General features: G+C 34.3%; 1 protein-coding gene across 1 annotated transcript in view; it reads left to right on the plus strand.

Moving 5' to 3' along the window:
* LOC137390262 (BOS complex subunit ncln-like) overlaps positions 1-15,584 on the plus strand; it is a 32,716-nt gene extending 17,132 nt beyond the window's left edge. Inside the window, exons 8-13 of the mRNA XM_068076596.1 lie at positions 1,257-1,441; positions 8,404-8,533; positions 10,135-10,298; positions 10,582-10,635; positions 11,617-11,695; positions 15,193-15,584. Of these exons, the coding sequence (XP_067932697.1) occupies positions 1,257-1,441; positions 8,404-8,533; positions 10,135-10,298; positions 10,582-10,635; positions 11,617-11,695; positions 15,193-15,237 (657 nt within the window). The 3' untranslated portion in view covers positions 15,238-15,584. The remainder of the gene's footprint in view (positions 1-1,256; positions 1,442-8,403; positions 8,534-10,134; positions 10,299-10,581; positions 10,636-11,616; positions 11,696-15,192) is intronic.
* Positions 15,585-15,820: the final 236 nt, after the last annotated feature.

Here is a 15,820-nt window from a genome sequence, read left to right on the forward strand (position 1 = left end):
ACTTACATTCAGTTGATGATCTGTTATCTGTACTCATATTCAGTTGATGCTCTGTTATCTGTACTCATACTCAGTTGATGCTCTGTTATCTGTACTTATATTCAGTTGATGATCTGTTATCTGTACTCATACTCAGTTGATGCACTGTTATCAGTACTCATATTCAGTTGATGCTATGTTATCTGTACTCATACTCAGTTAATGATCTGTTATCTGTACTCATACTCAGCTGATGCTCTGTTATCTGTACTTATATTCAGTTGATGATCTGTTATCTGTACTCATACTCAGTTGATGCTCTGTTATCTGTACTTATATTCAGTTGATGATCTGTTATCTGTACTCATACTCAGTTGATGCTCTTTTATCTGTACTCATACTCAGTTGATGCTCTGTTATCTGTACTCATACTCAGTTGATGCACTGTTATCAGTACTCATATTCAGTTGATGCTATGTTATCTGTACTCATACTCAGTTAATGATCTGTTATCTGTACTCATACTCAGCTGATGCTCTGTTATCTGTACTTATATTCATTTGATGTTCTGTTATCTGTACTCATACTCAGTTGATGCTCTGTTATCTGTACTCATACTCAGTTGATGCTCTGTTATCTGTACTTATATTCAGTTGATGATCTGTTATCTGTACTCATATTCAGTTGATGCTATGTTATCTGTACTCATACTCAGTTGATGATCTGTTATCTGTACTCATACTCAGCTGATGCTCTGTTATCTGTACTTATATTCATTTGATGTTCTGTTATCTGTACTCATACTCAGTTGATGCTCTGTTATCTGTACTCATACTCAGTTGATGCTCTGTTATCTGTACTTATATTCAGTTGATGATCTGTTATCTGTACTCATACTCAGTTGATGCACTGTTATCTGTACTCATATTCAGTTGATGCTCTGTTATCTGTACTCATATTCAGTTGATGCTCTGTTATCTGTACTCATACTCAGTTGATGCACTGTTATCTGTACTCATACTCAGTTGATGCACTGTTATCTGTACTCATATTCAGTTGATGATCTGTTATCTGTACTCATACTCAGTTGATGTTCTGTTATCTGTACTCATACTCAGTTGATGCACTGTTATCTGTACTCATACTCAGTTGATGCACTATTATCAGTACTCATAATCAATCGGTGCTCTGTCACTGGTGAAGTTGGAAGCTGTGTATTGCTGATGTTTAATTCACTATAGTTCATACCGTATCATAGACTCATTTTATGACTGCAGTCTCTGAAGAAGGTGGCAGCTGTGCAAGGTCTGTCTGTTGAAATAGTACACAAAAAGATCTTCCTTGGTGATCCACAGCTAGCCTGGGAGCATGAACAATTTGCTATGAATAAGTTGACAGGGATGACACTCTCCACTTTCGACAGTCACCGGTCACCATATCGGACTTCAGTCCTAGACAGTAGGTGAGTGAGGAGTGCTAACTTGATGTGAGTTTGTAGCTTAAGTTGTAACTGCTTGAGTATGCAACATTATCTTTAACAATGGCTTCCTTCCAAATGATACACAGTACAGTGCACCCTCGAGATACGATGCTAATCCGTTCCAATGTTGGCATCGTATGGTGAAAAAATTGTATGTCCGGGTATAGAAACCATTGTAATTATACAAGGAAAAAAAGAAGGTAAAAATCGTCCAAAATTTTATAAAAATGCTGTACATATTGAAAATTAGTAACAAAATAGTATGTTAACTTTAGTAACTATAGTTACATACAGTAGCAGCATTGTATTAAGTGCACCTAGTGATTATAATCTGCAATACTGTAAAATGAAAAATTACGTATAATCTGTTTACCAAATGCAGATCGTACGGTAAGAAGTTCTTACCTTCAAATTTTACGGATAACCTAAACATTGAATTCACTTCGAATAAGTTTGGCTTGCAAAACTTACACTTTAAACTGAGTTTTAGTATGTATATTGAACTATTTTACTGAATTTCAACTGCTTATCACGAAGTTTTATCATTCATAAGTTTCTGTCTTCACTTTCATTATAAAATTTAGCGTGTCTGGTTGAAACATCTTTTTAACCAGAATTAATAAGAAAGGCCGAGCGATGCAGTTATCGAAAGCGGCCTCTCACACGCCTGACCATTTAATGGCTACCGACAAGAAAAATGAAATTTTATTTACTATACAGGACGTACATACCTTTGGAGTAACTTGACTCTAGCTGGCACATATAGCAAATGAAGCAGAGAGGAGGCAAAAACGTATCAATGCTAATTATGTTGCTGTACACTTGAAGATTAATTTAATACGTAATGAAATGGAATTTTTAGCAGGCTAAAAGAAGTTTTCTAGTCCTGTCCAATTTTTCTTCTAGTTTAAAAGAAAAAAACTGCTAGCTAGCTAACTCTTGTAGAAGGATCCAGAGAAGGTGCTACAGTATTTCTTCTTGTATGAAATGTGCACAAGAATCAATGTAACTGTACGTACAAATTTTGTACGTATTTATACCGTAGAGGACAGGGCTTTAACAAGTTTCAGAAAGTAAAGTGGATGCGTCAACTATCTTGAGTAGTTAGTTATATGAGTTACATGCATACGATGAATTGTATTCACGTAGAAGATAACAATCCCACCTGCAAAGACATGGTTAAACAAGGAAATAGAACATAAAATCAGAAGGAAACAAATAAAATGAATAAAATATGAACACAACATGTCACACAAGAGATAAAATATTATACATGCATTGTTTTAATATACCAGTCCATATAACTAAATTAATCACTTGAACTATTTCTGCCGATGTGGGGTTTGCTGTATCTTCTACTTCCTCGCCCTTGCTAAATGTTTGCTCATTTAGTATGCTGGTCGAGTGCATGGCCTTCTAACTCCTTTGAATCTTCAGTCGTAAGCTCCTTCCTGTGCTTGCTTTAATGGAGTTCTTGTTTTAATAATAATTGCAAATGCTGATTGGCTACGATCATATTCCTTGACAATGTTAATAATACGTTTGCCTGCTTCTTATTGACGAAGTCCAACTTTGTTGACATAGAAATCATTTTTCCTTCGTTTTGTAACGTTTGTATCGGTCTCAGATTCCATAGCTAACGAATGAAATATAAATACTTGTAGTTGTATACGTATGGTGACTAAAAGTTTATAGTAAAATATATTATAATGCTACAAATGAATATTTGCTCTCTCTTGTGAATTTCACACGAAATTTTCCACGCGAAATGATGCCGTGAGAGAAGTCGATCATCGTGTCTCTTCTAAATGTTCTGAAAATGTATTCGGCAAACTATATTTCGGTGTCTTTTTTATTTCGACATGCATTATGACAAACCGACCGCCAAATTTTAACACGGGCGAAACTTTTTTCAAAATCGTATGGTGAAATAAAGTTCGTATAGCGAGGTGAAGATCTCACAATATTCGACTTCGTCAGGTGAAAAATCATATATCAGGGTAATCGTATCTCGAGGGTACATTGTATATACAAATGCTGGATAACGATTCGAGTGCATTCAGTTTTTTGAGAGTTGTTCTCTCTCGGTTCATTAATTCGGAGAAGACAATTGCGTATGAATCGAATTTTACATCACGATTTGATTCAGTGCTTGCGCATGCCCACGCAGCAGCTTCCTGAGCAAATTTTTGTGAAAGCATTGACCGATCAGCAAATGTGTTTAGAGTTTTTTTTCATCCAAATTGTAGCAATAATCTTGACTTTTGCCAAATTAACTCATGTGATGTTTTGTAGTTAAGAGACTTATATTTGTAATATCTTATTTTGGCATTAATCTTCATCGATTGTATTTGTCCTTAGCATATTGTAATTTTTTAATTTATATTTATTCAATTGTTTTTAAATTAATTAATTTGCTGTTGATTCATTAAATTTTAAAGAGGATAACATTTTTCAAATTTTATTGGTTAATTAATATAATTGAAAATGTCACCATTACTTAAACATTTTTTGCAAATATTAATTATTAGTTTATTATTTATTAATAAATATACAAATCTCGGTTCGATGCGATTCATAATGCCCATCTGAGTAAACCAAAGCAACATATGAAGAATCGGTTTCATTCATTTTCAGGAGAAAACAACTCTGAAATTGAATGCATAGTGCAGGTAGACAACGAACAGCTCTAGTATATACAATGGAAACTCTACTTATGAAATCTCCAACTAAACTAATCTCTAACAAAAGGTGTTTCCAGATACATAAAGCCTTTCGTTTTTCTGCCCGTTTGTTTTGTTTCTTTGTTTGCTTCGTATTTGGGTCCGTCTGTTTCCTGTGGGTACATACAATGTGTGTCACTTAGTAAATGACAAGTGTTCATTTTTGCACTTCATTACGTTTCCTGTCAGCTGTCAACCGTTTGCCGCCTCTTCCCACTTCCTCTGACTGCTGTCATCTCACTACTCGCGTTTTAGTCTAGTCTGCCAACATTCAAGGTAAACAAACCATTTGTATTTTTTATTCATTATTTCTTTGTTCTTTCTTTTTTCCATGTGTATTTTATTTGTTATGCAGTAATATTATTCCTGAACAAATTAATTTTATAAGTAGAGGTTCCACAGTACTTGTCGCAGGATTTATGGTTGTATTGCGAACATACATGTAGATGTGGTCTTGCTATCTATGTGAATCTTAATATGAGAAACAGTTCCAATGGACATAAGAGATTAATATGAGAAACAGTTCCAATAAACATAAGAGATTAATATGAGAAACAGTTCCAATGGACATAAGAGATTAATATGAGAAACAGTTCCAACGAACATAAGAGATTAATATGAGAAACAGTTCCAATAAACATGAGAGATTAATATAAGAAACAGTTCCAACGGACATAAGAGATTAATATGAGAAACAGTTCCAATAAACATAAGAGATTAATATGAGAAACAGTTACAATAAACATGAGAGATTAATATAAGAAACAGTTCCAACGGACATAAGAGATTAATATGAGAAACAGTTCCAATAAACATAAGAGATTAATATGAGAAACAGTTCCAATGGACATAAGAGATTAATATGAGAAACAGTTCCAACGAACATAAGAGATTAATATGAGAAACAGTTCCAATAAACATGAGAGATTAATATAAGAAACAGTTCCAACGGACATAAGAGATTAATATGAGAAACAGTTCCAATAAACATAAGAGATTAATATGAGAAACAGTTACAATAAACATGAGAGATTAATATGAGAAGCAGTTCCAACGGACATAAGAGATTAATATGAGAAACAGTTCCAACGAACATAAGAGATTAATATGAGAAACAGTTCCAATGAAAATAAGAGATTAATATGAGAAACAGTTCCAACGGACATAAGAGATAAATATGAGAAAGAGTTCCAATAAACATGAGAGATTAATATAAGAAACAGTTCCAACGAACATAAGAGATTAATATGAGAAACAGTTCCAATAAACATGAGAGATTAATATAAGAAACAGTTCCAACGGACATAAGAGATTAATATGAGAAACAGTTCCAATAAACATAAGAGATTAATATGAGAAACAGTTACAATAAACATGAGAGATTAATATAAGAAACAGTTCCAATAAACATGAGAGATTAATATGAGAAACAGTTCCAACGAACATTAGAGATTAATATGAGAAACAGTTCCAACGGACATAAGAGATTAATATGAGAAACAGTTACAATAAACATGAGAGATTAATATAAGAAACAGTTACAATAAACATGAGAGATTAATATAAGAAACAGTTCCAACGGACATAAGAGATTAATATGAGAAACAGTTCCAATAAACATAAGAGATTAATATGAGAAACAGTTCCAATGGACATAAGAGATTAATATGAGAAACAGTTCCAACGAACATAAGAGATTAATATGAGAAACAGTTCCAATAAACATGAGAGATTAATATAAGAAACAGTTCCAACGGACATAAGAGATTAATATGAGAAACAGTTCCAATAAACATAAGAGATTAATATGAGAAACAGTTACAATAAACATGAGAGATTAATATGAGAAGCAGTTCCAACGGACATAAGAGATTAATATGAGAAACAGTTCCAACGAACATAAGAGATTAATATGAGAAACAGTTCCAATGAAAATAAGAGATTAATATGAGAAACAGTTCCAACGGACATAAGAGATAAATATGAGAAAGAGTTCCAATAAACATGAGAGATTAATATAAGAAACAGTTCCAACGAACATAAGAGATTAATATGAGAAACAGTTCCAATAAACATGAGAGATTAATATAAGAAACAGTTCCAACGGACATAAGAGATTAATATGAGAAACAGTTCCAATAAACATAAGAGATTAATATGAGAAACAGTTACAATAAACATGAGAGATTAATATAAGAAACAGTTCCAATAAACATGAGAGATTAATATGAGAAACAGTTCCAACGAACATTAGAGATTAATATGAGAAACAGTTCCAACGGACATAAGAGATTAATATGAGAAACAGTTACAATAAACATGAGAGATTAATATAAGAAACAGTTCCAATAAACATGAGAGATTAATATGAGAAACAGTTCCAATAAACATGAGAGATTAATATGGGAAACAGTTCCAATAAATATAAGAGATTAATATGAGAAACAGTTCCAACGGACATAAGAGATTAATATGAGAAACAGTTACAATAAACATGAGAGATTAATATAAGAAACAGTTACAATAAACATGAGAGATTAATATGAGAAACAGTTCCAATAAACATGAGAGATTAATATGGGAAACAGTTCCAATAAATATAAGAGATTAATATGAGAAACAGTTCCAACGGACATAAGAGATTAATATGAGAAACAGTTACAATAAACATGAGAGATTAATATAAGAAACAGTTACAATAAACATGAGAGATTAATATGAGAAACAGTTCCAATAAACATGAGAGATTAATATGGGAAACAGTTCCAATAAATATAAGAGATTAATATGAGAAACAGTTCCAACGGACATAAGAGATTAATATGAGAAACAGTTCCAACGAAAATAAGAGATTAATATGAGAAACAGTTCCAACGGACATAAGAGATAAATATGAGAAAGAGTTCCAATAAACATGAGAGATTAATATAAGAAACAGTTCCAACGGACATAAGAGATTAATATGAGAAACAGTTCCAATAAACATAAGAGATTAATATGAGAAACAGTTCCAACGAAGATAAGAGATTAATATGAGAAACAGTTCCAACGAAAATAAGAGATTAATATGAGAAACAGTTCCAATAAACATAAGAGATTAATATGAGAAACAGTTCTAATAAACATAAGAGATTAATATGAGAAAGGATTCACCTAAAAATAAGCGTGACGACACTTCTTGATATTTCCGTTAGAACTGTAGTAATCCCCCTATGTCATGGCTTCATCTAGTGCGGCTTCACTGTATTTCAGCTTTTGATAGTCTTCATTTGGATACACATATCTATATACGTATGCATATGTATGAGATTACAAGATTAAACATCCCTTGATTGAAACTTTATGAGACCAACAAAGCAACTATTTCGTATATAGATTAGTTTTATCATCTAATAAGGAAATATGTAAAAGTTTACATTTGAAGTTCAATTTGTTCAACCTCCATCAACTTTTATACTTTTTTCATGTATTTCCTGACAAACATATTTGTTTTATATAGATCAATTTAACCAGAAACCTAAGCTTTCAATGCAGTTATGCTGTTTTGTCTTGATTTTACCAAACCTCAATCATACCTAAACAAAGATTTCATGAATGTAATATGAGTTAGACTTTGTTAAAACGCTGATATAGAGTCATGAAATTTTGAGCAAAAAATTGACTTGGCATCACTGCTAGAAGAAAATTCTCAGTTTGAGAACCACTGATCTAAATGTTGAGAAATTTTAGACATGCATTCTTGAATGTGTGTGATTAGCATATAAAAATTTCAGCTCATCTTTGCAAAATAACCTCTCAAACCCATATTTTATGGGTTGTCCCAGATACCATTTGTCTGATCACTCAAGCTGTTCATGAATTATACCTTTTGACAATCGGGAGTTATTCCCTCTTTCTCATATCTACAAACTCGTAAGTTCCTTCTCACAACAAACCCAGTCAAAACCAAATGTGAATACCCAGACCGGACCAAATCATACTAAAGCATATGATTTTAAGTTCATTCTCTCACTTAAAATACTGAGGTTGTCATTGAAATATAGCCTAAAAATCGATCAAGAAAACTTCTATTCATCTACCTTTTTATGAAAGTCACACAGTGTGCACAAAACAAAAAACTATTCATATCCAGGTCTCCTAGCAGTGGGCTGGTTGAAAGCAAGTTGCCTATCTGTGTAGAAAAGGAAGTTAGTGAACCCAATTTTCTAACGATCGTTTCAGGTCGAGAGTTAAAGCCGAGCATCTTACGGAAAAAGTACAGGTAATAGGAGAGGCGATATGCCAGCACATGTTCTCTGTACCATCTCAGAATTTTAGTGAAGCTTCGGTGAACATACTCAGTGAGGATCTGGTAGGTCATTCTTGTCCAATATACGTCTTGACTCCGATAGTTTTTGGTCCATCTGCTTTGACATTGAGTACTATGACCTGTTATGGAATATTTTATGTAGCGATAAACAGTGACCTTATGTATTTAGTTATGAGTTAGTCTAATTGTGGTACCATAGAGATATACAGTGACTTTATGTATTTAGTTATTAGTCTATTGGTGGTGCCATAGAAATATACACTGACTTTATGTATTTAGTTATTACTTAATCTATTGGTGGTACCATAGAGATAAACAGTGACTTTATGTATTTAGTTATTACTTAGTCTATCGATAGTACCATAGAGATATACACTGACTTTATGTATTTAGTTATTACTTAGTCTATTGGTGGTACCATTGAGATATACACTGACTTTATGTATTTAGTTATTAGTCTATTGGTGGTACCATAGAAATATACACTGACTTTATGTATTTAGTTATTAGTTAGTCTATTGGTGGCACCATAGAGATAAACAGTGACTTTATGTATTTATTTATTACTTAGTCTATTGGTGGTGCCATAGAAATATACACTGACTTTATGTATTTAGTTATTACTTAGTCCATTGGTGGTACCATAGAAATATACACTGACTTTATGTATTTAGTTATTAGTTAGTCTATTGGTGGTACCATAGAGATAAACAGTGACTTTATGTATTTATTTATTACTTAGTCTATTGGTGGTGCCATAGAAATATACACTGACTTTATGTATTTAGTTATTACTTAGTCTATTGGTGGTACCATAGAAATATACACTGACTTTATGTATTTAGTTATTAGTTAGTCTATTGGTGGTACCATAGAGATAAACAGTGACTTTATGTATTTAGTTATTACTTAGTCTATTGGTAGTACCATAAAGATAAACAGTGACTTTATGTATTTAGTTATTACTTAGTCTATTGGTGGTACCATAGAAATATACACTGACTTTATGTGTTTAATTATTACTTAGTCTATTGGTAGTACCATAGAAATATACACTGACTTTATGTATTTAGTTATTGCTTAGTCTATTGGTGGTACCATAGAAATATACAATGCATCTTTCATAATGTTCCATACTTATTAACACTGTGCTATGTTACAGCGTTGTGAACTTATGATTCCATTTCTAACCTGGTGTTGCTGGCAAGGCATGTGATAATGGCTCATGTCTCACATTCATTACATGTTGGGCCTACCTACAGTTTATTTAATATGAGAGAAGAGTTATCATAGCAGACTTGAACACTTGAAAGATTTCAATTACTAATTAACCTCCATGATTGCGTGTCAACTTTTATAGTTGTGAGTTTAGTTGTGCTTTTAGACTAGTGCATGCATAATTATAACTGGGCGTCATCAAGATTCCCTAAACAATGTTACACCAATTAAATTTGTGGGAATTCTTCGAGAAAAGGTTTATAAAAAAGAAATAGCGATGCAGATGAATTTAAATTCTTTGTGGTGTTTCATTAACAAATTAAACTAGATTAGCTGATGATCTGCTGATGATCTGCTGTATCTCAGTAAATGCCATTTCTCTTTCTAATATTTGATCCAAGAGTGTATTCCGCTTCTATTTGTAGGCCGTGCAGCGCTCTATGGTCACCGCTTGGCTTGACCTTCTGACCTCTGAGTCAAGGTCTGCTCAGTTCCTTGACTCCTCGAGTTCCGTTGTAAACAGCCTTGAGCAGGCATTTCATCGTCACCTCAAGTCTGTTGGCAGGACGAATTATTTATGTGACAAACGGTAGATTTTCTTTCCATCATGGAATATGCTGTAGATTACTCATGCCAGTGTGTCTGTTGCATAGCAGGTTTTATAGTGACCATTACCTATGGCTAGTTGCTAGTTACTACTGACTATATATAGGATACTTGCCCGCTTTCTATGAGAATTACATTCAAAGTTCTTAGAATAAAGTAGTCTTTGTGAAAGATGAAGTTTAGGTTTTTCCAGCCAATTTATAAGTTGCCTAGTGGCGCTTTGTTTTCTTTTCATCTCATGACTCAATGATCATGCTATGTTTTAGGGAGCCCGAGTTCGTTCTATTTGACAGTATGGTAGAGACAATGCATGTTTACAGGTAGGCATTGCTTGAGTATTTCTCATCATTGGTGGTCAGTTACAGGTAGGTATTGCTTGGTATTTCTCATCATTGGTGGTCAGTTACAGGTAGGTATTGCTTGATTATTTCTCATCATTGGTGGTCAGTTACAGGTAGGTATTGCTTGAGTATTTCTCATCATTGGTGGTCAGTTACAGGTAGGTATTGCTTGAGTATTTCTCATCATTGGTGGTCAGATACAGGTAGGTATTGCTTGATTATTTTTCATCATTGGTGGTCAGTTACAGGTACGTATTGCTTGATTATTTCTCATCATTGGTAGTCCGTTACAGGTAGGTATTGCTTGGGTATTTATCATCATTAGTGGTCAGTTACAGGTAAGTATTGCTTGATTATTTCTCATCATTGGTGGTCCGTTACAGGTAGGTATTGCTTGAGTATTTCTCATCACTGGTTGTTAGTTACAGGTAGGCATTGCTTGAGTATTTCTCATCATTGGTGGTCAGTTAAGTAACCTGGGTTTCTGTCTGCCATTATCTAAAGACTACTAGATATTTATATTTGAATTCTCTGTTAATGAAAATATAGCATGACTTAGCAAGTTATAAATGCAAAGCTTTCGATAATAGCTCATTTTTATGAACAAGTAAATTTTTGTGTCAAGGAAGAATTTCTTGCCAGTTATTTCTGCATTCCAGGCGATGCACACAGAAGTCAATCCGGCGCAATTCGATAATCGCTGCTCGAAAGTTAGTGAGGGACGTATAAATATGACGCAAGCTTGTTGGTCTTTGTATAATTTGCTTCGACCTTGCGTTGTAATTGCCTGGCATGTTAGGGAACAAAAATGACATAGTCTGGCAACTAGGTAGGGAAATGTATTAGAGTGATGGACTTCCATTTCATACTGGTTGAGATACCTACAGTATACTGCATCTGTATACTTGTGGCGTGAATATTGGAATATTTGATCTGTTACTTGCATCTATATATTTGTAGTGTGAAGCCTGCAATATTTGATCTGCTACTTGCGATTATCATTGCTGCATATCTTGGAGGAATATACCTTATCTCGCTTGTGAGTATGCAGTAACTCTTTTCTTTCTCAATTTTATTTATACGTATAGAGACATATCCAACCATCTCTCTCACTCTCATGAATACTTGTTTGTTTATATGTATGCAGACATATCCTACCATCTCTCTCACTCTCATGAATACTTGCTTGTTTATATGTATGCAGACATATCCTACCATCTCTCTCACTCTCATGAATACTTGCTTGTTTATACGTATGCAGACATATCCTACCATCTCTCTCATGAATACTTGCTTGTTTATATGTATGCAGACATATCCTACCATCTCTCTCACTCTCATGAATACTTGCTTGTCTATATGTATGCAGACATATCCAACTATCTCTCTCACTCTCATGAATACTTGCTTTTTTATATGTATGCAGACATATCCTACCATCTCTCTCACTCTCATGAATACTTGCTTGTTTATATGTATGCAGACATATCCTACCATCTCTCTTTCTTTCTCTCTCTCTCATGAATGCGTGTTTGTTTTTATGTATGCAGACATATCCTACTATCTCTCTCACTCTCATGAATACTTGTTTGTTTATACGTATGCAGACATATCCTACCATCTCTCTCACTCTCATGAATACTTGCTTGTTTTTATGTATGCAGACATATCCTACTATCTCTCTCACTCTCATGAATACTTGTTTGTTTATACGTATGCAGACATATCCAACCATCTCTCTCACTCTCATGAATACTTGCTTGTTTTTATGTATGCAGACATATCCTACTATCTCTCTCACTCTCATGAATACTTGTTTGTTTATACGTATGCAGACATATCCAACCATCTCCCTCATGAATACTTGCTTGTTTTTATGTATGCAGACATATCCTACCATCTCTCTCACTCTCATGAATACTTGCTTGTTTATATGTATGCAGACATATCCTACTATCTCTCTCACTCTCATGAATACTTGCTTGTTTTTATGTATGCAGACATATCCTACTATCTCTCTCATTCTCATGAATACTTGTTTGTTTATACGTATGCAGACATATCCAACCATCTCCCTCATGAATACTTGCTTGTTTTTATGTATGCAGACATATCCTACTATCTCTCTCACTCTCATGAATACTTGTTTGTTTATACGTATGCAGACATATCCTACCATCTCTCTCACTCTCATGAATACTTGTTTGTTTATATGTATGCAGACATATCCTACTATCTCTCTCACTCTCATGAATACTTGCTTGTTTATACGTATGCAGACATATCCTACCATCTCTCTCACTCTCATGAATACTTGCTTGTTTATATGTATGCAGACATATCCTACCATCTCTCTTTCTTTCTCTCTCTCTCATGAATGCGTGTTTGTTTTTATGTATGCAGACATATCCTACTATCTCTCTCACTCTCATGAATACTTGTTTGTTTATACGTATGCAGACATATCCTACCATCTCTCTCACTCTCATGAATACTTGTTTGTTTATATGTATGCAGACATATCCTACTATCTCTCTCACTCTCATGAATACTTGCTTGTTTATACGTATGCAGACATATCCTACCATCTCTCTCACTCTCATGAATACTTGCTTGTTTATATGTATGCAGACATATCCTACTATCTCTCTCACTCTCATGAATACTTGTTTGTTTATACGTATGCAGACATATCCAACCATCTCTCTCACTCTCATGGATACTTGCTTGTTTTTATGTATGCAGACATATCCTACCATCACTCTCACTCTCATGAATACTTGCTTGTTTATACGTATGCAGACATATCCTACCATCACTCTCACTCTCATGAATACTTGCTTGTTTATATGTATGCAGACATATCCTACCATCACTCTCACTCTCATGAATACTTGCTTGTTTATACGTATGCAGACATATCCTACCATCTCTCTCACTCTCATGAATACTTGTTTGTTTATACGTATGCAGACATATCCTACCATCTCTCTCACTCTCATGAATACTTGCTTGTTTATACGTATGCAGACATATCCTACCATCTCTCTCACTCTCATGAATACTTGTTTGTTTATACGTATGCAGACATATCCTACCATCTCTCTCACTCTCATGAATACTTGCTTGTTTATACGTATGCAGACATATCCTACTATCTCTCTATCTCTCTCTCTCTCATGAATACTTGTTTGTTTATACGTATGCAGACATATCCAACCATCTCCCTCATGAATACTTGCTTGTTTTTATGTATGCAGACATATCCTACTATCTCTCTCACTCTCATGAATACTTGTTTGTTTATACGTATGCAGACATATCCTACCATCTCTCTCACTCTCATGAATACTTGTTTGTTTATATGTATGCAGACATATCCTACTATCTCTCTCACTCTCATGAATACTTGCTTGTTTATACGTATGCAGACATATCCTACCATCTCTCTCACTCTCATGAATACTTGCTTGTTTATATGTATGCAGACATATCCTACCATCTCTCTTTCTTTCTCTCTCTCTCATGAATGCGTGTTTGTTTTTATGTATGCAGACATATCCTACTATCTCTCTCACTCTCATGAATACTTGTTTGTTTATACGTATGCAGACATATCCTACCATCTCTCTCACTCTCATGAATACTTGTTTGTTTATATGTATGCAGACATATCCTACTATCTCTCTCACTCTCATGAATACTTGCTTGTTTATACGTATGCAGACATATCCTACCATCTCTCTCACTCTCATGAATACTTGCTTGTTTATATGTATGCAGACATATCCTACTATCTCTCTCACTCTCATGAATACTTGTTTGTTTATACGTATGCAGACATATCCAACCATCTCTCTCACTCTCATGGATACTTGCTTGTTTTTATGTATGCAGACATATCCTACCATCACTCTCACTCTCATGAATACTTGCTTGTTTATACGTATGCAGACATATCCTACCATCACTCTCACTCTCATGAATACTTGCTTGTTTATATGTATGCAGACATATCCTACCATCACTCTCACTCTCATGAATACTTGCTTGTTTATACGTATGCAGACATATCCTACCATCTCTCTCACTCTCATGAATACTTGTTTGTTTATACGTATGCAGACATATCCTACCATCTCTCTCACTCTCATGAATACTTGCTTGTTTATACGTATGCAGACATATCCTACCATCACTCTCACTCTCATGAATACTTGCTTGTTTATATGTATGCAGACATATCCTACCATCACTCTCACTCTCGTGAATACTTGCTTGTTTATACGTATGCAGACATATCCTACCATCTCTCTCACTCTCATGAATACTTGTTTGTTTATACGTATGCAGACATATCCTACCATCTCTCTCACTCTCATGAATACTTGCTTGTTTATACGTATGCAGACATATCCTACTATCTCTCTATCTCTCTCTCTCATGAATACTTGTTTGTTTATACGTATGCAGACATATCCTACTATCTCTCTATCTCTCTCTCTCATGAATACTTGTTTGTTTATACGTATGCAGACATATCCAACCATCGCTGTAACTCTTATGAACAAGCCCAAGTGAAGTTGATCAGGCAACTCATGGCGTGCCCATCTAGACAAGGCAGACTTTTCTGGTTCACCGCAGCTAGGATATATTTAAATAGATTCATTAGAGTTTTATACGAATTGTATGGTATCCTGTAGCTTTGTAGTTTGCATTTCTTTATGTAATCTGATTTCTTATTCAGATGTAGAGGAAATTCAATTTTTTTACTGATGATGGCCAGTGGATCACATCGATAGCCTGCTTTGATTTGCAGCCGCTTGTATCATTGTCACATTGCGCCATCAATTTATGTTTTAAATGAATGCAATGATTTGTTCTCTGCGTTGACAGGAAATCCATTTTAATAAATGAGCTACAGATTCTCTTGGTTGTTATGTCTCCCATGGCATGTTGCGATGGATGGTGCTTGCTTCGAGCAACCTAGCAATTTCTTAATTAACATGCTCAGGCACTGACAAACATTACGAACATGACATTTTGTGTCATTTGTGGCCAGTTGCAGTTTTTGGATCAATCAAGTGCTTTTTGCCCTCAGACTTGATGAATGATTTCTAATAAGTAGTCACAGTCCTTTGTTGGGTAGTTAATAAGTAGTCGC

This window comes from Watersipora subatra, chromosome 3, assembly GCF_963576615.1.
Source record: "Watersipora subatra chromosome 3, tzWatSuba1.1, whole genome shotgun sequence".
NCBI lineage: Eukaryota > Metazoa > Bryozoa > Gymnolaemata > Cheilostomatida > Watersiporidae > Watersipora > Watersipora subatra.